The 27,143-nt window shown below is 37.3% G+C and overlaps 2 protein-coding genes and 1 long non-coding RNA gene across 3 annotated transcripts in view; 2 read left to right on the top strand and 1 right to left on the bottom strand.

The window, feature by feature from the left end:
* Positions 1 to 27,143, top strand: part of LOC131336512 (probable serine/threonine-protein kinase PBL11) — a 61,510-nt gene that overhangs the window by 33,080 nt on the left and 1,287 nt on the right. Inside the window, exons 2-6 of the mRNA XM_058372388.1 lie at positions 23,809 to 23,924; positions 25,434 to 25,693; positions 25,784 to 25,928; positions 26,186 to 26,313; positions 26,409 to 26,535. Of these exons, the coding sequence (XP_058228371.1) occupies positions 25,436 to 25,693; positions 25,784 to 25,928; positions 26,186 to 26,313; positions 26,409 to 26,535 (658 nt within the window). The 5' untranslated portion in view covers positions 23,809 to 23,924; positions 25,434 to 25,435. The remainder of the gene's footprint in view (positions 1 to 23,808; positions 23,925 to 25,433; positions 25,694 to 25,783; positions 25,929 to 26,185; positions 26,314 to 26,408; positions 26,536 to 27,143) is intronic.
* On the top strand, positions 417 to 5,205 carry LOC131336576 (uncharacterized). The gene is made up of 3 exons (XR_009202880.1): positions 417 to 676; positions 3,633 to 3,690; positions 4,767 to 5,205. It is a non-coding gene; the product is annotated as an uncharacterized LOC131336576 (long non-coding RNA).
* On the bottom strand, positions 6,545 to 11,136 carry LOC131336504 (glucan endo-1,3-beta-glucosidase 6-like). The gene is made up of 2 exons (XM_058372378.1): positions 9,633 to 11,136; positions 6,545 to 7,883 (listed from the first exon to the last, which is right to left on the bottom strand). The coding sequence occupies exon 2, from the start codon at positions 7,667 to 7,669 to the stop codon at positions 6,938 to 6,940; it is 732 nt and encodes a 243-aa protein (XP_058228361.1). The 5' UTR covers positions 7,670 to 7,883; positions 9,633 to 11,136; the 3' UTR covers positions 6,545 to 6,937.

The following is a 27,143-nucleotide window of genomic DNA, read 5'->3' as shown; positions in this document are numbered from 1 at the left end:
GCTAGAAATTAACACCACAATAACTAATGGACCGTTCTCTATTTTTGTCCTTTTCTTTTTATCAAAAGGAATTGATCTTTGATCCCTCTTTCATATGTAATAGTAATAATACCCATGTAATACACACACATGCGCGTGTACACGACACGTCCACTTTGTGCACCAATAATCATGTTATTTAAATTACGGGTATTACAATCCCTCTTTAATTTAATGTTCTTATGCAAAAATATTTACCCTTTTTAATTTAATGGAGCTCCATTAGACTGGGGCTTTATAATTAAATGTGATCGAGTCTCACAGTTTTGCTAAGAAAAGAGAAAAACAAAGGTCCCCCTTGCACCCCGCATCTCCTCTCTCGCTTATTTTAAAAAACTTCTCCTTGTCCAAAACCCTATCAAATAGGCTGCCGGCACGCAAGAAAGGCGTAGAAGAAAATAACTCCCAAAAATAAGAATGACTGACTCAAAATGTTCCTCAATCAAGCCTACGACGGGTTCGTGGTGGAAGAAATACTGGCAGCGACAGTGGTGAGGAAGAGGAATCGGACGGCGGAGCCCTTGCTCTGGCAGTGTTGTGTAATAAGATTCTGTTTCCAAATCGAATTTGGATTACCATTGCGCTTACGCCACCGGTAGCGAGGTTCTTGGAGAGGGGACAGATTATTAAGAAAAATGTATGATTCGGTATCTTTATTTATTTACTCTCTGTTGTTAATTGTCTCTGTGTGTGGCTTCCATTTTTTCACTGATTTGGTGTACTGTGATAAAAAGAATAGTTTCTCTTCATCTTCAAAATTTCTAGTACGCCCTAGATCTCTAATAGAAACTCTACGTGAAGATATGCTTGCCCAATGAGTTTAGCATAGGGCTAACTGGTAAAGAAAGATTATTCAATGCCCTGGGCGACGCCACGTGGTGCTTCACATCATTCACCACCACTTCTTGTTTTGATATCCAAGACAAAGTATATGAACCCCAAACCAAAATGTACTTGGGGAAGGGCCCGTGACACTGAATAATCTCTCAGATAGATAACTTACGGTTTAGACATGATCTAATGATCTTTGTTGTAGGATGCTTTTTGGATTATTGATGCAAGGGACTATATATGCTTTTCTGCAAACTATTCTTATTTTAGGTCATTCTTAGGACCTACATAATTTTATTCCTAGACATTTAAAATTTTATTCCTGGGTTATACTAATCAAATGGATGTATTAGAAGCCTTGTCAAACATTATAAACTCCTAAGAGCATCCTCATTGTAATAAGCAAATGGGTGTGGATAAGCAAATTTAACGACAATGCTCAAAAAATACCCCACATTGTAATAAGCAAAGTTACAAGTCTTTTAGCAAATAATCAAATTCCACCCATTCTATAACCAAACTTAACAACTTTTACCAATTACCAAAACTCAATAACTCAAAAACACCCCACATTAGAATCGTCTCGATTTGGTGTGGTCGAGTGCGTGATTGGAACTCGTTTGCGATTGGACAAATTTGCATCGTGTGTTGTGGGGTTTTTTTTTTGTTAGAGATACAAAAATAACCAATGTGGAGATAGAGGTTGTGAAGTTTGATTATGGACTAAATGGATAATCAAATACTGACGTAGCATATTTTGGTTATTGATTTTGATTATTACCATTGCGAATGCTCTAACGAATGTTTGACATACTCTATCTTCTTATAATCTGGGTTTCTCAATTCTAAGATGGGGTTTGATGTGTTCCTTAAATCCTGATAAGATGGGAGTAGGTTTCAGTATTCATGAGGTATGCTTGCTGGGAATTGAAGCCTAGTCGCAAGAAAAGTAATTTCTTTTCTTTGAGCTGAAACTGCATTTTAGAAGCAAGAAATAGGGTCTTGATTGCTGGAACATGATTTCTTAATTGCTGAATCTGTTTTTGAGTGCTAAACTGTAACTGGTTGCTGAAATTGTGATCTATAAGCGCTAAAACTGCACTTAGGTGCAGTATGTTGATGGATAAATGCTGGAAATTGCTACTATGTGCTGAAACAATAACTTAAAAGTTGCTAAAACTGAAGTTAAGTGCAAGAAACATGAATTAGAGGTGCCGAATTTATTAATAGGTTGATGAAAAACTGTTGTTTTGATGCCAAAACGCCTCTGTAATTGCTGGGAATCATCTCTACGTGCAGGGATTCGGTGGTTAGGTGCTGGAAACTGATCTTGTTTGCTTAGAATATGTCTGTGAGAGTTGGGATATGAGTTCTCATCTTTGAAACTGAAAATCAATAGTTATACTTGATTGAAATTGGTGTTTCAATCATTATATTTAGTTAAGGAAAGATTATAAGCAAGCGATTGCTAGTATTCATTCTTATGAGTATCTCCATATTAGTACTGACATGTGTGGATACGTATGTTGAATGCTAGGTTCGGAGGCGACTACAAGCACCGCAGCTCCACGTAGGGAGTGACTGTGTTGGTTTTCTTTTTGTTGGAGACTGATGTGAGTGTTCGATTCATAGATGTTCTTCAATTGGATTGAGATATTGAACTGTCACTTCGTGTCGAAGAGCAATAACGGCTAATAGCTGGACTTAGTGTCGTGCTCCTGACTTCGTGTCGATTAATTGGCTTTATGCCGAAATTATGACTTCGTGTCGAGATACTGACTTCGTGTTGATTAATTATCTATGCTTAATTAATGGTGATGAGGGATTTATTTTTTGCTTCCATTGAGCAATATTCATGTCTCATATACATTCTTGGAACTCGTTTTGGGTCTCAGTTTTGCAGGTATAGGTCGGTGTCCACTACAGGTGGCGTTTTGCGTTTGTGACTCGCTCGAGGAGTGCGTGGTTGAGGCTTGGTGTTTTTCCTAACTGGATATCTTTACCAATGGAAAAGCTGTTTCCAAAAAATAGAATGGAAAAAGTTGTCGAAACCAATATTACGAAACGTAACCCTATGTTTCATCGGGCCAGGTATAAATCGGAGAAGGAAGTTCCACAAATAGTAGCTCTGCATGTCCGATTTGGTGATTTTACAGCTTTGTTAGCGAGTAGATTTTATTTAATTTTAGGAGTTTGTACTTGCCTCATATGTTTGATCTATGTTTGCTAAGTTTTTTTTTATCCATTTGCATGCCACAGGTTTTGTGGACTACTAATGTCACACCTCGTTCCGGAATAGCACCCCATCAGCCTATCTTGATATGACACGCGACAACAATCCAATGACAGCTACTAGCAAATCCAGAGAGAATAACACTTGAGAACACATATTAAACATGAATTTTACCTAGATTAAGGCTTGAATTCAAGACCCAATTCTCCCTCTTTCTTCCCTTCCTCTCGACATCTCTCTCTCTCTCCCTCTCTCTCTCCCCTCATCTCTCTCTCTCTCTCTCTCTCTCTCTCTCTCTAACGTAGAACAAGAGTCCTCTTGCTTTGGGGTTTTTTTTCTTTTCCTTTTTTAAACTTTAAAGTTTACAGGTGTTGCAAAGAGAACACACACACATGCAATTAAAATAATCACACTTCACCCCCTTAAGTTATAAAAAGAACACTTAAGCACATGAACTTTATAGGATGTTACAACTAATTAATCAGTTATTGGATAGTAATAATAGATCATGTTATTGTATCGTTTGCAGATGGTGGAATTCGTTTGAGAGACAAACAAAAGAGTGTTAAGATTGTGACCTAATACAGGTGAGTTTTTCCTTCTTTTAGTTACTCTGTACATTTTTTCTTAAATTTTCTTTTTTTTTGAATAAAGAGCTAATTGCTTAGTTTAGGAGATATCTTAGGATTAGAACGTACCTCTTTGAAGAAGGATATAGGTGCATGCATTGATGTATTATCTATTTCTAATGTGAGTAGGAAAAAAATAGCTCCACAAAATATGATTCACACTCAACACAATGTTACAACCATGATCAGACACAAAACACGTCTGATTCCTTATGGTTCACACTTCGCTTATATTTTAATGAAAATCTTCTAGCCCGATTATATGATTTAGTCTGTCTTGAGAAGATGCTACTCAACTCTTGTTCCCGTGTTTTTCTCATAATTAGTTTGTTTTGTGAACATAGATTTCAAACGAAATTAAATGCCTGACCCTAATACATGTCCTCAAAATTGGTTCGCACTTGAATATGATAATAGATTTGAATTGAGTATTTATAAGTGTAGTAATATGCTTATTTATTTGAATGGAGTAAAGACGAGTGAGAGTAATATGGACTCCAACAGTTATGGGTTTACTGTCGTAATATGTTACTTTTGATCTAAGAAGCACGGACACGTCCAAGAAACACGGACACGTCTAAAAGCCTTTCGTATACGTGTAGGACACGAACACGTTCCCGACACGTGAAATTATGTGTCTGAATATTTGATTATTTTTCTGAGCCGGACAGGTTTTGGACACGCTCCGACACGTACTCGACATATATCAAACACGTATTGGACAAGTTTTGGGTTGTTATTAAGTTTTAAAACTTGAAATGGAGTAACAATGTACTATTTGAGATATGAACTAAATTTAAAACCAATACCAAATAACTTAACAATGAAATCACAATCTCTATTCTCATTTTTTTCATTGGACTTTTCATCTTTAGTTTGGAAAAAAAATCTTATATGATTTTCTCTTTTTCTGACTTCTTATAGAATACTTTCAATTTGTCGTTTGTTGTAATGTAAAAAGCATGTAAAACACATGGTTGAGTACTAGATAGTAGTTCATTTCTTAATGAAGTGCTTGGTTTTTGAAGGAACAGAAGAATTGCAAGAAGCGGAAGTAACGATTGCAAAATTGCATTGCCATTGCATACTGTTGCTTGGGCTGAAAAAGTAGAAGAGTTCTAACTTTGAATCTAGGTGTATGGAGTCCATGGATGTAAAAAGTGGGCCTCCCAATACCCTTTCCAATTATGTACTTGTAACTACCATTTGGATTCGGCAGAGAAATACATCTATGTTTTGGCAATAAAACGTATTCTTCTTAAGTTAGGGGTTCTTTTTTTTTAACGCAAGTCATTTAGCAATGACAAAGCAGTCTTGCTATTCTTACGTGGAAAGATAGTTCAAATTGCTAGACATGATGAAAAGCCAGTGGCACTGTGCAAAGTTGCAATGGCTTTCCAATATCACATGTGCCTCTCACGTGCTCCTAAATTAGTTATAATAAAAATGCGATTAGATTATAGTTGTGACTCGAATGTGATTATTGGGATTATCTCTTATGAACATGATTAGATTCTAGTTGTTTCATTTACTTCATGAATATAGCGGACATGAAATTCAAGAACTTAATTCAACTTAGAAGCACGGGTTGGTATGCGGAGTTCAAGAAATCACAAGCAGAGATGGTTGTGGGAAATAAAGGAACAAGGAAAAATGTGACTCGTGTTGGGATTGAGAGTGGCCTGTTGGGCCCTGGTTAATGATCAGACAAAAACTAGGTAGGGCACGACAGTGATGGACTTCGAGAACGTATTTGAGAATAAGGGAACAATGTGCTTGAATGGTTGCAGATCGAAGAAGACTCTGGTAGATAACCTAGCTGCTCTCATAAGGACCTTTAACGGCAAGGAGAAGTCTAATCGCATCAAGTATCATACTTTAGAAACTCCAAGGGGTTGACCTAGTGGTCAAAGCTTGAAACTTAAGGATATGCTCTCTCCTAAGGTCTCGGGTTCAAAACCTCTTATGTGCTCTCAACTCTTTTAGGACCGGTCCATATAGGGCTTTGCAGTTTGCACCATTTGCACAAGTGTAACGCTTCCAGATTCCCATTTTGGCCTTCGAACTAATGTTTCTGCTTACTTAAGAAAACATTGACATTTCTCAAATTTATTCGCAATTTCAAAGGCATCAATGAGGAATGCAGTAAAATTTTATGCATTGACATTTTAAACACTTTTGTGCATAATTTTTTTTTTTTTGCAACTTTTTTACACCAAATTAAAACCTCGTCAAGTACTTTAATTTGGTGCAATGAAACTCAAAAAATGGTGCATATAAATTATTTATTTATTTATTTAAAAATTGCACTTATTTTCATAAGAGAACTAATGAGAGACGGAGGTAGTAAGTTTTTTGCACCAAACGGAAGTCCTGTGGCATTATAATGACCCTCCTCTTCTTCTTCTTCTTCTTCTTCACTCCCCTGTTGTTCTCTCTGATACAATGCAGCCCAAGTCGGTACAAGTGAGTTGGTTAATCTGTGTCGGACGGAGTTCCTTCACCTGATTAGCAGCACATCCCTGAGAATAGCAGTCATCTCAGTCATTGACACCTAAAGAAACCAACACAGTTATGGTTTAGTTTTCTAGGATATATAATGAAAACCAACACACAAAATCAGCAAATAAGCAATTGAAAACAAAACGTTCGATCGATTTTGAATTCATGATTTGCACCGACTGCTTATTTACAAGGACAATTGAAAACAAAACGTTCGATCGATTTTTAATTCATGATTTGCACCGACTGCTTATTTACAAGGGAAAAAAAAAAGAAAAAGAAATTTAAAAATGCGAATCAAAAAGGCCCGTACCACCCAATAACTCCATCAGGCATCAATCATGCATAATACACCATTTCATTACAACATAACATTACATCCTGCAAACTACCCATGGTATGAATTGTTTGCCTAGACTGCAAAACTGATCACCAAATCATGCATGCTTCCGGCAATCATCAATCTTTCACCAATTCCACACCAGTTTCTGAAAAGCCTACTCCTAAAGAGAAGCAAATGAGACAGTTTGAGAAAATAAAAAATGAGATTACAACATTGTCCACAACATGAAAATGGAGCTTGCTGCTGCCAATCCCCATGTTCTTCCAATACGCCCGAATCTCCTCTCAGCGCCGCCGTAGTACGGCTGGATCATAATCCCGAATTTGCAATTCCCATTCTGTGGACTTGGGTCTGTTTTCGTTACCATGGAGAGGTTGGGGAACTTGCACGCCTCGCCTTGCTGAACGCGTATGAAATGTTCCCGCGAGTGTCAAGATTTCCGCACGTGGTCCCGTACCCTAGCTCCGTACAATCAGCAAGCGAACAGACGTAGCTTACGCTGGGGGCCACTTGTGGATCGTCAAGTTTTGCCGACGGCTTCATGACACACCACTTCTTCTCTAGATACTGCACATTTTTTGCAGGTACCAAAGCGTTTGAATTTGTTGTACCTAGGTTTAGCGGATATTTTGGTGATCCGTCATACGCGAATATCCCCCAGTGACGTTTGAAATTTCCCGGTTGGATGCTCTTTGCGTCCTCGTCAATTAAGCTAAACATGTACGCATCAATGGGTCCAGGTCCCATTGGTGTTCCTTTCCCGCCCGATAAATGGGACATGAATCCTTGGTTGAACCTTTGGGCGTAGGTAGGGTTGGCATTTACATCACCATCGGTAGGCCACCTGATTTCTCCGACAATTGTGGGCAAGTTTCCAAACCCGTTCTTCTGCAGGGCCCACACAAGGGTATCATGATTCGCGTCAAACATGTTGTAGTAGTTCATCCCGCCATCAGTTATAGGTGACGCATTACCGTCGAAGAAGGCATACTCCCCTGGGAAGTTGGCATCCATGTAGAGGCTTATGAATGGATAGATGTTGACGGTGAAAGGAGCGCCGTTGTCGCTCAAGAACTTGACAATGGCAATCATGAGATCGTGAATGTCAGCTCGGAAGTCGCCACCGGAAGGAACGCCGGTTGAGCTCAAATAAACATCAGCATTAAGTGGGCATGTCACCTCGACCCGACTGCTAAGACCGGCCTTTATTAGGGCAGATTGGATGTTTTGGAGAGCGGGAAATGTTGTTGTGAGAAAGCTCCCGTTGTATGTTGTCAAGAAGGGTTCATTCCCGACCGCAACATACCTGCAAAATGATGGAAAAGTTTGTGTCACTATCAATGATAAGCTTGTTCATCTTTTTGATCTACAAATCAGAGAAAAACTAGAGCACTTTTCATTACTAGAGTTTCTAATGTGAACCTATGCATAAAACATCCATCGACTATTTGTGCTCTAAAAGCTCTGCATCATATCGAAGCTCAATAATGATGAAAAGGCTGTTTTACCGGAATAATTCTGCACTTAGGACATAAGCTATGCATATGCACGTAATTCAAACCTTCGCTTGCAACTTCTGTGTTCCCCGGAAGCATTTTATGCAAATCAAAATCAGGCTTCAAGTTCATTTGAAAATATTAGAGATACTTCGAAAAAATGTTGCAGCATCACTTATGAGAAAGCCCAGGGAAAACAATAGCCATTGAATGTATGGGGAGGACCAGAGGAGGCTACGACAGCCTGGGATAGTGATATGGAAATGAAAAAAAAGTGCAATGAAACACACTTAACAGGTGACACTTCCACCAAAAAGTAATTGCGATGCGGATGATTTTTCCTTCTGAAACATGAGTAAAACCAACCATCATGTGCCACAGGTTTACGCAGAAAAGGGAAGTTTCTAAGCATTTTGTAGAACAAATTCTAATACGAGATTAGAATGATACCAACATTTTCTCGACAATACGAAGAGCATGACTCTAAGAGCTTATAAACTACAGAGTCAATGATACTGCTAGACATACACGCAATATGGCCGAGTTCATAATTGATGGTTTTATTTAGCCAACAAAGCAAGGCATCATTTTCCTGCATAACTGCATTTTCCCGAAATGATAAAAGTAGTTATATGCTTAAGAATGATTACATATTACTTCTCTTATAGGTCTCGTGTGAAGAATACTATTCAGTACATATTGCTCCATCTCATTTTAGTATGTTCTCAATGGGGAAATTTTATAATGAGTATTGAAAGATACTCCATTTCTACGTTCTTTCTCACATTTTACTACAAAAAAGAAAACCATATTCTTTTGTGGTAACTTGGTGTCCGGCTCAAAGGACCGACTGATCCAGAGACCAATCCCACCGTCAACTAGTCTGGAATCCTATTAAAATAGATAAAGTTCTGCCACTCGAATCAAGAAACATATCAAGCTTTTGAGTAAGGTATCACATCTTTTTTTGCTGATGAATAGATTACCTCTCCAGAGAGCCATTCTTGTAGCACGTAGTATGAGATATTAAAGCTACATTTCTTCAATGAGACAGGCGCTTTTCTACTTCTCATACTTTTCCTGATTGAGCTCATCACATTTATTGAAACACTTTTAATCTATGACTAAGATTAACAAAATTCTGGTTCTTGTATATTTCGCAAACCTCGCGAATTGCAGGTCTTCTGTCTATTCTCAAAACCTCATATCAGCAGCAGAAAAGGTTGACACGAGAACCCAGGGGGATGGAAAAGCTGGGTTCTTATCTGGTTCCCCTTCTTTTCCAATTTTGCAGCTTCAATCTGGTGAACCAGATAAGAACCCAGATGAAAGAAAATTACTTTTCCAGGGGAAGTGGCTCAAGAAACTTAACATTTCTAACTCATGTTCAAACAGAATCCCAATCCACAGCACATAAAATGTAGTTATTGTCGGCTTAGTTTGCATTAGCAATTTTGGAATCCTTGCCCACTCGTTAAATTGACCTGACTATTCAGGTTTCTTCTACAATTTCTCTGAGGTCATTTTATAGAAGCTCCCCAAGTTTCTTAATATAGTACCTTCATATCCGTAAAAAGAACATCACAGGATCCCAGAGGATTCATTTGAACCCACACAGATAAGTGGGGCTTCGCCCATGCCCTCGTCGGCAGTCCTTTTTTGTCTCTGTTGTATCCTATATGTGACCATACAATCCTATTTGAGAAATCAGGAAAAGGTTTGAATCCCATCCTAGAAGAGTAAACTCGTGCACTTTAACCACCAGATCTAATCAATTAACATCTTAAACTCTTTCCAGATTAGCATTCAACAACCTATCCATAAAGTGTCTATTTGAACCGCTATAATGGAATTTCCTTCCGTGCCTGTATCATAAGTTGCCCGTTTCCATGAAATGACTATAACAGAGAACTTAAAGCAATGAGATACAAAGATTTTTCTCCCACTGTCTGCTGATGCACAAAATAGTCCAACTTCCTAAATTTTATTTCAAGTTTCAATATATACATCTAGATACATAGACACTGAATTAACCACTACTTGTATCTCCCTCATAGGATGTTGTTAGGATTCACAAGTTTTTCCATTATGAATGGATCAAATTGAATTGCAGGCTGAAACACGACAGGAGTAATACCCATCAGAGTAACATCAACAACCACATTACAGAACCAATAAGAAAGATGAGAGTGGAAAAGCCACAAAAAAGCTTTTCCCCGGAGATAAACCCAGTAATAAATATGCATATAGAAACACGAGTTAATAATACCGAACCACTGCTTGGGCGCAGAAACCCATGAAGACCATCTAAAGGCTAATTGCAATTTGCAAACCATGTTACAAGCATACTACCTCACGAACATAAAGCTTCAAGTGCTCATGTATTTGTCTCTAAGAAACAAAAAAAGAAGAACTCGGCCAGCAGAGCTCAGCAAATAGGAAGTGCCATCATCAATCCCATTCAGCAGTCAAACTAAATACTTAAACCAGTCGGTCCACACCATAGTATAGCAATAACATCCAGTTTAGGAACATCGCTCCAACAACCCATCTGGGATTCCACTCATAAGTTGACCATAATCAAATGTCAAGGCAATGTTTGGTAGTAAGATGTTTGGATTAGATTGGAGTAAGGTACTACCTTTGTTTGTTTGTCCCCCCAACTTCAATGTAAACTCGATGAGATGGGCAGAGACCTGGCACGTCACCAGACGGCCTGACCCAACTGATTCACAAATCCCTCATTGCTACACATAAAGCCCTTTTTTCCTTCAAATTTCTAAAGTTTTCTCTCATGACCCAGTTAAATAAGTTAAGAGAGTTTTCTTTCATGACCCACTACACAAAAATCGTGGTTCCGCACCTGTTCAATAGGATTGGCATATACCACGAAACAAGGTCTCCTATTCATGGAGACTTTGTATCTATTGCATTACACAAATGGTAAGTTTGAAACACCTACGATTATTTTAAGGATATCCATGTACAAATCGAAAAGTTCATTCTTGATTCTACAAGAATTTTTATGAACCCCTTTCATTTGATTCTCTTCAACCGCAATTTTATTCTCCCCCAATGAGGTATTATGATAGTTGGTCTGGACTAAATCTCACCCTCCAATCCTACTAAAAAACGTTGGAAAAAGTCCTGTACGTCCATCCCATATAATCTACCTAAGTATGTTAAGAATAATACTAACCAAGACCCAATAAAGAATGGAAATTTTTAAATATGAGCAGGTTGGGGGAAATCAAATGGTTTACCTGATGTTGACGTTGTTGGTGGAGATATGAGTAACATCTACTCCCTGGCAACATTTGGATAATATGCACCATTACAATAGTGGTATGAGTTACCAACATAATGGCAGGTTACAAATTTATTAAGGTAGTGGTCTGACCTATGGAAAGAGTGACATCGCAAATAGGGAGCTTTTTTCTTGGCCAATGCCCTGGACACATTCATTCTACCTGCTCTCCCTCCATCACTTGTGAGAGAAGTTGCAAAGATGGACGTGTGCCTAGAATTTTCTTTTTTCTTTGTACTGTTAAGCAAATGGACTCCCAGTGTGCAGCAGACACAAGAGGAGACAAAACAAAATCTATGGAAGCATTCCAATTGCGAAATATGTGAATCTCAAGCCAAACTCATTTGGGACCAGTACAATCATGTATAAACATATTTTTAGACTAGGATGAGTCTTATTATATGATTATTTGGTTGAGTTTACATGCGGTCTGTTTGTTAGTGGAAGCATAACAGGTTTCCTATATTTTCGTCAAAACGTGCTTCAGGTAGCTAATTATGCCCATTCCTTAGAAAGGTGGTTAAATGAAGCAGTTTACATCCGTAAGTAGTTCAATTCACATAGCAACATCAACCTTATGAACAGGAGATACTGAGGGGAAAAAATATATAAAGAAAAGAGTACCAAAGATTGTTTAATCTTACACTTTATGTCGAAACTCCAACCAAAGCTCCTCATCAGAAATAGGAGGAGATTTGCCAATTTCTACCTCAAGCCGGTATCTTGCTTTTTCTAGTTTTATTTCCTTAACCAATTCCAGCTTTTGATGTCGTCAGGTCAAGTATCTCTGCTGCAAGTGGTACAGTCTTTACATACCTGCTCAAGCCATTAACATCATCTGATCCATAATTGTAAATTAATTATTTCGAGCAAACTCAACTCAATTAGCAGACAAATACACCTCGAGTACAACTTATCAAAGAGACGATGAGTGAAAATGCAAAGGAATTGCATGTCGATTTACAAATATGTAGTAAACAATCACTCTTATTACACTATCTAAACTAATTCAGCAGGATAACTAAGTGGCGTCGCCTAGACATTCCTTGGCCTGAATCCTATGCCTACGCTCATGTTCGCCGCATCGGGGGGATGTGGTCCGATAACGGTGTCAGTGAGACGCACCCGAGTGGGCCTGGACTGCCATCTGGAGCTTGAGAACATCTTCCTGAAGTGTCTTCAAGACCTCGTCCTACTCATCCAAGTGGTTCTCGACTGCCTGATGTAGGCACAAACATGGACATGATGTCAGAAGAAGAGATGGTGGCATGAGAGCCACTGCCCTGGCCCACACCGTCCTGGAACCGTTACAACGAGAAGTGGCAGCGTCCTTGCCACCATTTTTACCGCCGGCAAGAGCTAGCGAAGGATCCATGTGTACTAAATCGAGAAAATTCGAGAGAGTAGATGATCAACAAAGAAATCAACCGATCCCCAATTGTGGGGTTGGGGATCCGTTCATCTCTTTATTGGGTTCTCGGGTCAATCCAAATACGCTCTCCTTCATTTTTGGGGGGACACGTGAGGAATACAGCGGGCACATGAGAAGGACATATATGGGGACATAACAATGGTTAAATATGCTATTTTTAAAAAAAATGGGGGGTAAATGTGAATTAGTACAAATAATTTGTGTTAAAAGTTTAATATGATCAATATATAATACTTATTCGTATACTCCCTCCCTCCCATAATATTTATCCGGTCCATAAAATGAGGACTATAAAATAATGTATTTCTTTCAAGAAAAAATTTAAATTTTTTTCATAAGTTAAAAGAATTCGTTAAGATCTAGTAAATTGTTGAATTTTTTTTCAACTTTTCTTACAAAAATTGTATTATTTTTACGTCTCCGTTTTGCGGACGGGACAAATATTATGGGACGGAGGGAGTATATTGAAGCTTCATACTTGTACATTTAACTATATTTCCACCGATATAAAACAAATACTATTTATTTATTTATTTATTTTGTTATGTCTCCTACCGTGTCTGTATCCCCATCTTTTAAAAACTCACAAGTCCGTCTCCATGTGCATAGCTGTTTACTGTAACTATGTTGTTCATTCAAAACAACGAAACTTTTGTCAAGGAAAGCACCATTTTAACAAAATCAAAGAGCACCGACACGCCTAGAGGCCGGCGTGATACGGGGACAAGTGGGGGACATAGCAAAAAACGTATGGGACATGCCAAGAGTTAAATATGCGATTTTTTAAAATTTTGCGGGGTAAATGTGTAGTTGCTTCATATAATTAAGCATAAATATTATGTTTTACGATGTATATATGTTGCTTGCTTGTAAATATCGAAGCTCTAAGCTTATACACCTAATTATATTTTCACTGGTATACAATAAATATTATTTATTTATTTATTTTTGATGTGTCCGTGTCTGCATTTTTTTAGAAATTCCGTGTCCTGTGTCCGTATCCGTTTCCATATCTAAGTCCATATCTGTGTCCATACTACATAGAATCAAACACACCAGTGTGACAATTAGACAAAAACAATGATACGGTTTTGGTCGTCTTCATCGTTTTTTTTTGTGCGGCATGCAGCCGTGCGCGTTTGTGTTTTTCTTTTCAGTTGGTACGAGAATCCATAGTGTCACAATGATTACCTTTCCAAAAAAGGCATGAGAACAAAGTCATGAACCAAAAAATCCAATGTCAACGGTATGATTACCAATACTGTCAAAAATTTTGCCTGCAACAAGCCAGATGAATATGGTTAGAGTAGTTATCCTTCATCTAATAAATGCGCCAATATGAAACATAAGATGCAAGGTACTGAAAACATAACTACATACTAGTTGTCAAGGAGTTCCAAATAACAAGAGCCAACCTGTTATGTGTACACTAGGGCGAGGAATTCATAGTTTAAGTCCAAACTATCCACTTCAATGTGATGTCACCTTGTCTCTTTCTCAAACGCAAGTGACGGGACCTCAGTGTTCAATTAAAGTCAAGTGAACGGATATGATTTCAATAATTTGGGAGTCTGAAGCTAAAAATTTGTGATCTGATTGGTTGACTATGTTTTTGGGATCCGATTGTTTGACTGTGGCTTTGGGATATGATTGATTCTTTTGGATAGCAGCTCCAGGTCTTCCATATATTAGGTAATGAAGGAAAAATACAGATTTCCTCTTGAATTAAGAGTCGTTTAGCTTAGCTATTTCTTTCCATGCTATCATAGCCTAAAGTGTTAGATTTATTCCAATTTTGTGGACTAGCATATTCATTTATGTTGAAAGGTTTCGGATTAGTTCGACTATCAAATTTATCGGAGTATTTGTTTAAACCCATTTTGTTAGTGATCACCATTTTGTGATGGGTCATTTTGATGTACCTAATTTTTAGTATGTATTTTGTTAAGTGTGAGCATGGTGCTATATGATTAATTTGGACTCATAATGGGCTGAGCCATTTTATAAGTACTAGAGAAGATCCTACTCCCATCCTCTACTCCCATCCTCATACATATATTTGTGTGCCTAGCACATTGACACACGGCTGTTGAGAAAAGAGGGAAGGGAGTAGCTACTCCTCTCTGGGAAATACCAGGTGCCTTTAAGAGGCTTGATCTTCTTCGGCCATCTAGAGATCAGAATCACTCATCTATGGCGTCTTCGTCTCTCACAGGTATGAGCTTAGGTTTTAAGTTTATTTCACATGCCATGGATTGGAGCAAGAAAATAGAGCTTGTAACTGTAAAAATTCTAACATAAAGAACACACGTTCTCTTCATTGTGACAGCAATACATAGTTTCTGACAAGGATCGGAAGCGAGTTCTAAGTTCTTTAACTCCCGAGTCCACGGGACTGGAATCCACCAGGACGAGGAATAATTCTGAAGAGGAATATTATTGAAGATGGAAAAAGAAGTGCCTTGGCCTTATGCCTTACAAGAATAAGTAAACTACTAAGATCTTAACCAAAAAGTAAAGCAATCAAAAGTCTAAATCTGCCTAAGATTATGACAAAACATATTACTAAAATAAAAAAGAAAAATTCTAAGGACCTTCCATCTATTACCAATCAATCACACATTTGTTGCAATTGTAATCACAACATTATGTCCTGCATCAGATTCCCTGAATACAGGACTATGACATCGTCCTGCCCATCAATAACGACTTTCCAATTAGATCAGTCTCCTTTATCCCTTTGACCGACAGAAATTGACAACTTAATTTCTATAAGAGCATCCACAGTGGTATAATCAAATCAAAAGATTGTTAAAGTTTGTAACATTTGCTCAAAAAGGAGCTCATATTGAAATGACCAAATTTAGTAACCTCTTAGCAACTCATCAAATTTTGACCCCTGGATAATTAAAACTAACAACTTTTTGCCAATAACCAAATTTAATTGTTCTCATATTTCCTCAATCAAGTACATCAACATTACACAAAAATCTTCTCTCTCTTCCATTTTCAATATGTTTTTAAGAAAAATATTTTTTATTTTTTTTGCAAAAACTCTTTTTTATTTTTTTGCAAAAACTCTTTTTTTATTAAAACTGTTTTTCCCAAATTTTTTTTTGGCAAAAACAGTTTATTTCAAAACAAATTTTTTATTTTTTTCAAAAACTATTTGACTTGGTGGGTGTGTAATGGTTTTGAGCAGGCTACATTTGGTCATCAATGGCTATTTTTTCCACTTTATTTGATAGCTTTATTTTTTCCACTTTCGGTTTTGATGATGTGGTTTTGATCAACTTTTGTTCCGTGGAGTTTTGATCCTGAAAGTGGCACCATGGCACATCTACGACTTTAGTGGTAAGCACAAATTAAATTATTGCATATTGTATTGCTAATTCCTTCAACTTTTCTTCTTCTTTTTTTTTTTTTTGTTTTATGAAAATGACTTTTGGTTCATTTTGGGTTTCAATTCATGAGAAAATGGTACCGATGATTAACGATTGTTTTAATTATCTATTATTGTTTCTTAACATTTGCATTGGTCTCGATGGATTTAGTTGGAAGCCTAATTGTTTGTTTGATTTTTTGGGAAGAAACTTGCATGTATCGAACTCTTAAAATATAAAATGCAACAGACCAATAAAATCATTAATTTGGACATGCAAGAAAACAAATAAGACTAATCACGTAATTAATTTAGAGCTGACATTTTTACTACTATTCTCACTAAATTTGTGATCTGCTGTAAAACTAAATAAAAAATAATGACAAACAAAGAAGCTTTCATGCCAATGATATTTAAAAGGTGCATCAGTTGGGAGTTATCCTCAGAGTTATAAGGATCAAGTTTCATCAAAACGTGGAAGAAGTGGTGGATTCATTTTTAAAGAAAATTTCATAACGAGAATTCTAGCTCATTACTGGAAGGATAATAAATTATATACACCTGCGGTGCAAACATTTGTTTCCTCCAAACCAATTACATTGCGTCATATCGTCAAAACAGCGGTCCCAATTAATAGAACATGACGTTGTGGCACAATGTAATTGATTTGAAGAAAATAAATGTTTACACTCTCGGTGTAAATAATTTAATCTCTACTAGAAGATAACTCACATGTTCTCATGCTTAGTTAAATTTATTGTGTCTGTCCATTTGCAGGATGAATCATGAGATGTTTTGATCCTATAAATGGCACAACAATGACAGCCGGCCCTTCTTATAGAACAGCGAGAAATGGAACGTCAAAAAAAAAAAACACATCGTGTTAGTTCGACATCATTGCGTTGAGGGTAAATTTGATGAAATAAATTTCATTAGCGCTATCATGTATGTAGACAGTAGATACGTCCGGTAGATTTTCTACAAAGAGGATCATAGGCACCTAAGAGTTCATTGTACAATTTATACCATTGTTTTGTGCATGACATTGATTTTAATTATGATTTTTGTTGGAAAAAATAGAATTTTAACCAAAAAGAATTTGGTGGGATCCACACCGCGCGAGGTGGGCCCAAGTGGATTTTAGATACTCCTTGCTAAGGAGTTTAAATCGGTGAAAGAATGAACAAATTTCATTGAAAGATGAATGAGAAATTTTCTCTCAAAGTGTGTTTCGGACCAACAACAGTGCACGGTTGGATGGTCAAAGCTGGGTTGATTACCCAGAGTTATTACCCACGATTGTGTATTCAATTTCGGGAATAATAACTGTATCAGTTTATTCCAGAATTGAATTGCGGAATCAATTCCCCTATTGATTGTATAGGAGGTGGGCCCAAGTGGATTTTAGATACTCCTTGCTAAGGAGTTTAAATCGGTGAAAGAATGAACAAATTTCATTGAGAGATGAATGAGAAATTGTCTCTCAAAGTGTGTTTCGGACCAACAACAGTGTAGGGTTGGATGGTCAAAGCTGGGTTGATTATCCAAAGTTATTACCCACGATTGTGTATTCAATTTCGGGAATAATAACTGTATCAGTTTTATTCCAGAATTGAATTGCGGAATCAATTCCCCTATTGATTGTATAGGAGGTGGGCCCAAGTGGATTTTAGATACTCCTTGCTAAGGAGTTTAAATCGGTGAAAAAATGAACAAATTTCATTGAGAGATGAATGAGAAATTGTCTCTCAAAGTGTGTTTCGGACCAACAACAGTGTACGGTTGGATGGTCAAAGCTGGGTTGATTACCCAGAGTTATTACCCACGATTGTGTATTCAATTTCGGGAATAATAACTGTATCAGTTTTATTCCAGAATTGAATTGCGGAATCAATTCCCCTATTGATTGTATAGGCTCCTCCACGAATATTGTATTCATTGTCGTATTGATGGCAGAAGCTCCTCCTTCATCTATAAAAGGGGACCTCTACCTTCGGTTTCAACAAACCGAAAACAATCCAAAGCATCTCTACTACTTCTTCTGTAATACAATTGTTCTTTCGAGAAAGAGAGTATAGACATAAGTTGGTTCAACGGGCAGTCTGTGGCGGTGCTCCGGTGGCTAAGTGGTAACCGAGTCACCCCTGGGAGACGAACACCGACACAACCTCCAGCACCGGTGAGGCGGCGAATTTGTCTTAAGGGCACCGTTGAACAAAACGGGTCTCGGTTTGAAATTGTTAATTCTCTTTTACAGTTTATGTCTACATTTCTGTAACGACCCGGATTTTTAACCCTATTTTTAAAAATAATAATAATAGCATTAATAATAATATTATTAGAATTACTTTCTTAGTACTTTTTTTTTCTTTCTAAAATACATATATGCATGCATTTATACCACATGCATGCATATAGCATGCATGCACCTCACTCCCTCACCTCACTCTCTCCCGTACCTCACTCTTCTGTCTCACCCTCTCCTGCACAATCCCCCTCTCTCCCATAGCTCACTCTTTCTCCATTTCTTTTCCACCAAGAAAATCACATTCATTTCCCCTTGCAAAAACCAAAAAAATCCTTCATCACCAAGGAAAAATCCAATCTTAATTCGTTCTTATCCACCTCTTGCTCCCTCTCTAACCCTAAATTCAGCCCCAATTCGTCCATACCAAGTTCTAAAGAACCCAACTTCCATTAATGTGATCTTATCTTTTCTATCCAAAATTTGCCTATAAAAACCTCTCCCCATTGACCATGAACATACCACCATTCCACCCACGCTCCTCCGAGTCAGAAATGAGAGAAAACCATGGGCAAATTGGAGCTCCAATCAATGGAGTTCTAGAGAGAGAAAGTGAGAGAGAGAAAAGTGGGTTTTGTATCTACGCCCAACCGGAACCCAATTCAACCATACAAATCACCTCCTACACTCCAAAGCATCACCAAACAATATTCAATTCGGTCCCAAGGTTCCTCCATAGCCAAAACCGAAGTCATCTTCCCCAAAATTCAAGTTTCGGTTTGTGAATCAATTCTATCTTATTGAGGTATTATAATCCTATCCAACTCTTCTCCAAGTTTATTTAAGTGTTTTTAAGCCTAACTCATAGTCCCATGGGGTCCCATGCATTTAAACCGTGGAGAAAACAAAAAAATTTCAAAACTACGTATAGACCTTGCGGCCGTAACCTTCGGGCCGCAAAGTCCAGTAATTTGTTGCGGTGGATGCTTCCACCGCAAGGTTGACCGAGGTCAAACCTTGTTGCCGCAAACTCACGCCTTTTTTAAAAAAATCGTTCCGAAAATGATTTTTCAACCCCCGAACCATGTTTTGACACTCAAACTATTTTTCCTAAAACTCCTCGAGCCTCAAAGATCATACCTTGTTAATATCATATTTTTTTTAATTTAATTATTTATTAGTTATCTTTCAAGTTTTCCAATCGAAAAATATTTACGACCTTATAAACCATGTTATTAATGCCCGAGTAATTTTTTTTAGACTCTTACATCCCTAAGATGAAACGTTGTTAACCTCAACATATTTTATTTATTAGATTATTTATTATCTATTTATTTTACTTTCGGCAACTTTCGTTATTATCTTTATTTAAAATAATCCCGCGATCTTCCAGACCCAACTTTTGACACTCGAACATGTTGTGTAGGACCTTTAGGACTCTTATTAAGGTCATGATAATTTTTCTAATGCTTTTGCCCATTTAACGTATATAATTAGTTATTAATCAATCTAATTTCTTAAAAAAATAATTAATGCAAGCCTAAATTTTATTTATTTATTTATTTCCCTTAAAACTTTTATTAAAATAAAAGTTTCTTGCTTCATTAACATCTCGGCCATACAAGACTAAGGGCAACGGCCCATTCATAAAAAGTTGTGTGATTGCATTGCTTATTAATTATTTTAATTATTATTGATTAATTGTGTCTTGCGCCTATACTTTATTTGAATGCTAGATTGGATCCTAGAGACATGGGGTGGTATGTGAGTAGAGTTCACATAGGCGATGCTAAGTTAACGAATAAATAGTAAAGTGTTGGAGTTGTGAAATTGTGGATTTAATTTGGACCATTGAAATGGTGAGGGTTACTAGTTGGGCCTTGATTGAAATGGGTTACCTGAGGGGCCCGGTGATGTTATTATGGTGACCTTAACGTATGGTACGCCATGGGAAGTTCCAAAGGGTAATCGTGCCCCCTGCTATGGTCTTAAATGAATTCATGGGAGGAAGAGATCTCATGGATGAGATCTTAGATTTCACGCAGGGTTAATGAATAGTAATAAACTGTGAAAACTCTCTGTTTTACTTCCTCGCATCATTATTATATTTTGCTTGCTAGCTGTAAAGCGAGATGGGTAGTTGGGTTGGATTATTCTACTGGGTGATTTATCACTCACGGATATGTCTGTATCCTGGTAAATCGGTTGCATCGGCGATCAATTTGCCAGAGGGCGCAGGATTCAATAGAGGGGATTCAATGATGGTGCAGTTCAACACAGAAAGAATATCAAGAACGGAGATCGAGTATGCTTGGGATTCGTATCAAACCTAGAATTAGCTCTGAAGTTAATGTATTTTGAATCAGTAAATTTGTCTTGAGATTGTAATAGCTAAACCTTTATTTTGGAAAATTATATTTATTTAGCAAAGTTTTCTTGAGAAATTATTTTATATTGCTTCTGAAAAATCAGGGCGTTACAATTTCATATTCTGTAATCTTGCAATTCATGTTCATGTTGTAATTTCCAGAAATTAGTAAAATCGTTTATTATTTTTCCACACTATTTTCCCACAATTTTCTTTCTGAGGATAGCACAAGAAATTGGTTCGGGAACTAATTTTGGTCTGGTCGATTTTTTTGGTCCTGCGTTAAGATTGAGATGACAACTGAGATTTGTTGTTTTTTTTTTTTTGGGGATTTAAGATGGGCATATTATATATGTTTAAGTTGGTGTACTAAACATCTATAATATAACATCCCTTAAACAAATGACTTGGCGTACTAACTAAGGTTCTGTTGACATATCATTCTTTTTTAGGATTGTGATCGACAAGTCTAGAAGCTCAAAAGGATCAATATGCTTGAAGATTTTTAGTCTTGACATGTTTCATGTTCTCTTTTTAGATGTCTCATTGAGGCACGCATTTTCATTAATGTATATCATTTTTTATTTTCATCAGTATTTTGGATGGTGTTTTTTGATTTGATCAAGATTTATGCATTTGAGTTTGTTCTATGCGTCTTAGTTGGTTAAATTTGTTGTTCAGTTTTAATTTGCGTGTGCTGAATGCTCGAGCCGTGCCTTCAGGCACGAGCATTCGCTAGTGTGTGTGTGTGTGTGTGTGTATATATATACTAGTGGATACCCGTGCCTGAAGGCACGGCGCAACGCATTCTAAACAAAGTCTAAAGGCACGGCGCAACGCATTCTAAACAAAGTCTAAAGGCATGGCGCGACACTTTTTTTTGAAACAACTGAAGTAAATTGATCATTACACACACACAACCCCCCCCCCCCCCCGTCTCTCTCTCTCTCTTATGGAAACATGTTTCTTTTTTGATTTTTTTTATTTATCAAATACCACTGGATATTAATTTTCTTTTCCCTTCTCTACAACGGTTATCTTTTTCTTTCCCTTATCTGCTAGACTACTACCGTTCCCTTTTGTCTTTCCTTAGCCATTGCTTCAACCTTCCGGACAAAAAAGAGTAAAATCTATATCAAAACTTTTAATGTATAAACCAAGAGACCATGACATGAAGAACTGGAATTTTTTTGTCAGGATTCAGACATTAAGAACCCATATACCTCCAAGCTATATAAATTGGCTATATACAGGCCATGACATGAAGAACCCATATACTACCAAGCTTGATAATTGTTTTATTGAAATTCTAGAATTAACACATCGATCAATACACCAATCAAAGGCTAAAATTTCTATACACTAACTCATACTTCAATAAACCAATCAAAAGCTGAAACTTCAATACATTAAACTTTTTCATGGATTAAACAACAATTGAAAACACCAAGCCTGGTAATGGTATTTCTTTCGTTGTTTTTTTTCTTTGTTTTGAAGATTAAACAACAATTTAGGAAAACCCTAGTCTAGTGTGAAATTGAGGATGGGGGAATTCTTACCAGAGAGAGAAAACCAAATTAATTTTTTCGAGGATATGGAGAAGATGTGTACAGAGATTGAGGCAATCAATCGGCGACAAATTGAGGGGGGCTCCAATCCGAAACGTTGGATGAGTTGGTGGGTGTTGAATGTTTTGTAGTGGGCCAAAGAGTGGGTTATGGGAGGGAGAGATCGATATAAAGACCGCAACAATGGAGGGAGAGAGGTGAGAAGAGAGAGGAAGACGGAAGACAGAAACGACTGTAACTTATTGAAAACAGGTTGAAACAGGTAGACAGACGTGAGACTTGTTAGCAAGTTGGAATCAATGATTCAATCCAATGACTGTAATCTATTGGAATTTCGATCCAACGGCTAAAGACGTGCTTTTGTTTGTATGGGTAAACAAAAATCGCTCTATTTTATAATATAGAAGATTGGCGGGAAAAAAAAAAGGAAGAAAAGGAAATATAGGAAGAGAAACATTATTGTAGGTTTATAGTGTGAATGAAAAATTAAAAGGCAATCACAGTTTGGAAACCAAATTATCGTGCATATTATCAAAGGAGAAAGATTCTCTTGTATACTATCAAAGGAAAAATAATTGGATGACTAAGATCTTAATTAGAGGCGATCGGATGGCTGTAGAGGTGTTCATGTTCGTATGGGTAGATAAAAACCGTTCTGTTTTATAATATAGATAGTGCAAGAAATTTTTATATTAGGTTAATACTTTTTAATAAGTGTCTTTAGGCAGAGGTTCATTTGTTGAAAACATGTTGTGTCATGCTTTCAGGTATGGACACAATTGTTGGGGACTAAAAAATATGTTGTCACATACACACACACATACTCTCTCCTCTCTCTCTCTGCTATAATTAAATCTCAGCTCAAATTTTATTTTTCCTTGGTAGGTTTTTCGATTTCAAATTCTTTTGAGTTTTAGATTTTATTTTTTCAGGATTTATGTCCATTTGGTCGATTCTCTATTCTTTTCCCACTGTGGTTATGTGTGATCCTGATTTCCAGGTTGTGGTTCATGCATATCTAACTTTTGGTGAGTTATACAAATTCTTATTTGTTGGGTTGCGTTTGATGTGATACCCTTTTATGGAGCAGACTTAGATTGGTTAGGTGCGGACAATGCGTAAGATTAAGTTGTGCAGTTAGATTTCATGAAAAGTTTATTTTTATTTGCATAGCTTAAAAATGAACTTTGATGGAGTTAAATTTCATTCGTAGAGTAGGAATTGGTAATTCATATCAATTAAGGCAAAATTAGGCAGGTCAGTGCTTGAGTCACGGACATTCGCTAGTAAACCCATAATGCATACTAAACCAAAGATTGGCCCAAAGGGGTATATTGGTAATGTTCTAATTCGGATAAGATTTCTAAGATATGTATATCCGGGCCAATTAACATTTGCATCCTATATCCCCTTCATATCCTTCTCCCAAACAGGCGCTTCATCTCCCCAAAGAATCATATCCCCTATAAAACCGGAAAAATCGAACAGCTGAGAACAGAAAGAAACGCGTACCTGGTTAGGGCTGGGAACGACATTCAATTCCGCTGCGGTCTCTCCCTCTCTCTCTCTCCCTCTCTCTCATTTCATGAAATATGTAGCATTCGATTCGGCTATTTTACGTATAGTGTTGATTTCTCGAATTGTTCGTTTGATTGCCCGATCTTACATCTCCATCTGCATATATCGTCTTTTATGTGTGGGATTATGGGTGAAATCTTTTAGGTTTTCGTTAATACTTTCTCTTCGGGGAAGGACTAGCCATTTCCGATCATGTATTTTCTTGCGTGCGATATATATAATTTTGTACGGGAGGACAAAATAACATTGGCGGTTTAGACTCGCGTGTCTAGATTGGAACATTTCTTCTAAAGTGTTTCCTTCAGTCTGTGCTTCATTTTACCTGTTTTGGGATGACTAGCTTTGGTTTGTTTGTTTTTGGTTGGTTGTTGTGAAATTTCTGTGGAATGCCCCTTTGCTCTTTTTTTTTTTTTTTTTTGAACAGCAAAAAAAAATTCATTAATCTTGAAATTGTTAAAAGACTAATAGGAATTCCCCTTTGCTTGTGTTTCAATGAATTAAGTTACCACAAAAATAACTAGGCGGTTTAAGGTTCTTCAGTAATACGTCTGGAGATTCTGTACCTGAAGGCGTGTGCGTACTATGTCTTAAACAAGCAATTATTTGAATTGTGCAAGATGTATTTTTTGTTTTCTAATTACAAGTCTTAGAACAACTGGACAGGTTCTTGCTGAAATTGATGGGCAAGCTACGGAAGTTTTTGATGGTTTAGAAACTTCTTGACCTTCCATCTTACCCATGTCTCCAATTGCGGTTGCAATACTTATAATGGTATTACGGTTAAATTCTTGTTGTTCTGACTATTGAGCTGCTGATCTTGCACCATGGTTTGTTGTTTCATTGGGCAGCCTCTATCACATTGAGTTGTTTTACCTGATCTGACATCAGACGACTTGAGAAATTAAGATCATGCAACTTTTAACTATAAATAAAAGGTCTGGAGAAACTGACGCCACAATGTTTTTAGCCGCAACTTTGAAGTTACTGAAATAGGATCATTCATGATTGTTTGGTATGAAGGAAGGATACGGGAAATGAAGAGGGAAGAGAGAGAAAGGTCCCATTTGTCGCAAGGTTGATGAGTGTACATGGACATGGTAATTGGTAAAGGAGGATCTGGGGGTGTTGGTTGGGTTGGGGGCCTATGGTTTTACATTCCGCACACTTTTTGGCAAAATTGGTACGATAGAAGTTCCCTCTTCTATTTTGGCATTGAAATCCCTCCTTTAACCTTTAGATTTTGCCATTTTGGTTATTAGTTCTGCAAGGGTGTAATTCAAAAGTTTTTTAAATCATCCCTTCTTCCTCCCACTCAGCCAAACAACCAGTACTTCCTTTTCATTTCTGATTCTCTTTATGATACTAAGTTATATTTACTGCCTTCTTGATACCAATATACCATGGAATTATGATTGAAATGTGTTATTAGGATTCAATGATCTTCATCTACTCTTTTACTCTATGTGCTGAACTTGTCTAGGGATGGATTTGGACATGGAACTGGGGGATTATCCAAAACAATTCGCCTATGAGGATTTGCAACTGCTCACGGATAATTTTGATGTAAGAAATGTAATTGGAAGGACCCAATTTTGCAAAGTTTACAGGGGAAAGATTCCACAAGGTTGGAATGAGATGCAAGAACAAGATGTAACGGTGAAGATTTGGGCAGACACGGTGAAGATGATAGGAGAAGTAATCCATAAGCCTGCAGTTGCTCATAATGTGTTCAGATTTTGGGTAAGTGGCTGAAATGACCTTTTAACTCATATTGGTAACTTTTGTTTCTCTTATGGAAGGTTCTTAATTGGCAAATGATTCGCCCCGCAGGATGAAATCACGTTTCTAACCTATCCTAGTATATCTAGCCATCCGAACTTGGCAAAGTTGATGGGTTACTTACATGATGAAGATCATTTCGGTGTTGTTTATGGTCTCAAGTCGTTGGATACTGTACGCAATTTCATAGCTGAAGGTATTGTTTGCTTTCCGAGTGTAGTTTTTCTTGAACACAATGCTAAACCAATTATGGGTGTAGTTTTCGATGGTTTTAGAGAAGAAACCGCTTGAATTGCCTCCTCTTCCATTGTGGGGAGCTGTGTTGTATTTTTGTGGTCAGTATTCTTGCTATGTCTTCCCCATAAGCTCTAAGTATTGTAGGCTATGGCTGTTGTTATTATTGACGTGTAATTATACTACTATTTTTTCCACTAACAATATGTACATTTTCAGGGACTTTTACATGGATGGATAGGATCAAGTTAATATTTCAACTTGCACGTCTGCTCGAATCTTTGCATGGCCAGACACCTCAGTATTTGGTTCGGAACTTTTCTGCCACTCATATAATGGTTGATCAGGTTGATGTGGTGTCTTTCTTCTATTACTGCCTTTTGGCATTTAAACTTCGTATTGGCTTTGGCACCTTACTTTCATGTAATTTTTATATTCGTAGGACTTGAACCCTGTCTTGTTTGAGTTCGGTATGCTAACTGGTGGGATGATTGGTATGAAGGATCGAGGTTTACCCTTATATCCTTTTGGAGCTTATGGCTACACCGATCCAGTTCTTAAGATGTCAGGTAAATATGCAAACTCAACTTCTCAGAAAGCTTTATTAGATTTTCATCATTACCCTATTCTCTTCTTTCAGTTCTCTCTCTTTATGAATGAGGGTTAGTTTGTGAAAATCTTAGTACTTTTCTTCTTTTTGACTTTGCAACGAGGACTAATGTTTTGGGACAACCCAAAATAGAATCTTGACCAACAATATAGGACGGAGTGTGTATTAGTTTTGTTTGCCAAAGTGTAGAAGTTATTGTAACTACACGTTCTTCAATCTTCACTGAGTGAAAAATGAGGAAAGATGAAACAGAAAGGAAGGGTAGGATGAAAGATGATTGTTAAATCAGCATATTTTTTCACATTCCATGCTCTTCTTGATAGTTATGTTCAACACAACTTTTATCAATATTTGAAAGGCGTAAAATATAGACCTCCGACCATAGCTTAGAAAACGTTGTTGACGCCATTTCTACTTGTGGTGCTAAGCTTGACTTTCCTGGGGTAACATTAACTACTACCTAGGCTTCTAGGTTTAAGCTTCAGTTCAGGGCCATAGTTCTACTGCATTTTCCCCCCTTTAATCCTTCATTTTTGTGATTCTTGTCCGTCTCCATTCCATAGTCTT

Source organism: Rhododendron vialii, chromosome 1a, assembly GCF_030253575.1.
Source record: "Rhododendron vialii isolate Sample 1 chromosome 1a, ASM3025357v1".
NCBI classification, from domain to species: domain Eukaryota; kingdom Viridiplantae; phylum Streptophyta; class Magnoliopsida; order Ericales; family Ericaceae; genus Rhododendron; species Rhododendron vialii.
This window is presented reverse-complemented; position numbering and strand designations above follow the sequence as displayed.

Coding starts and splice junctions, on each gene's coding strand:
- LOC131336504 (XM_058372378.1), bottom strand. CDS start 7,669: ATGATTGCCATTGTCAAGTTCTTGAGCGACAACGGCGCTCCTTTCACC.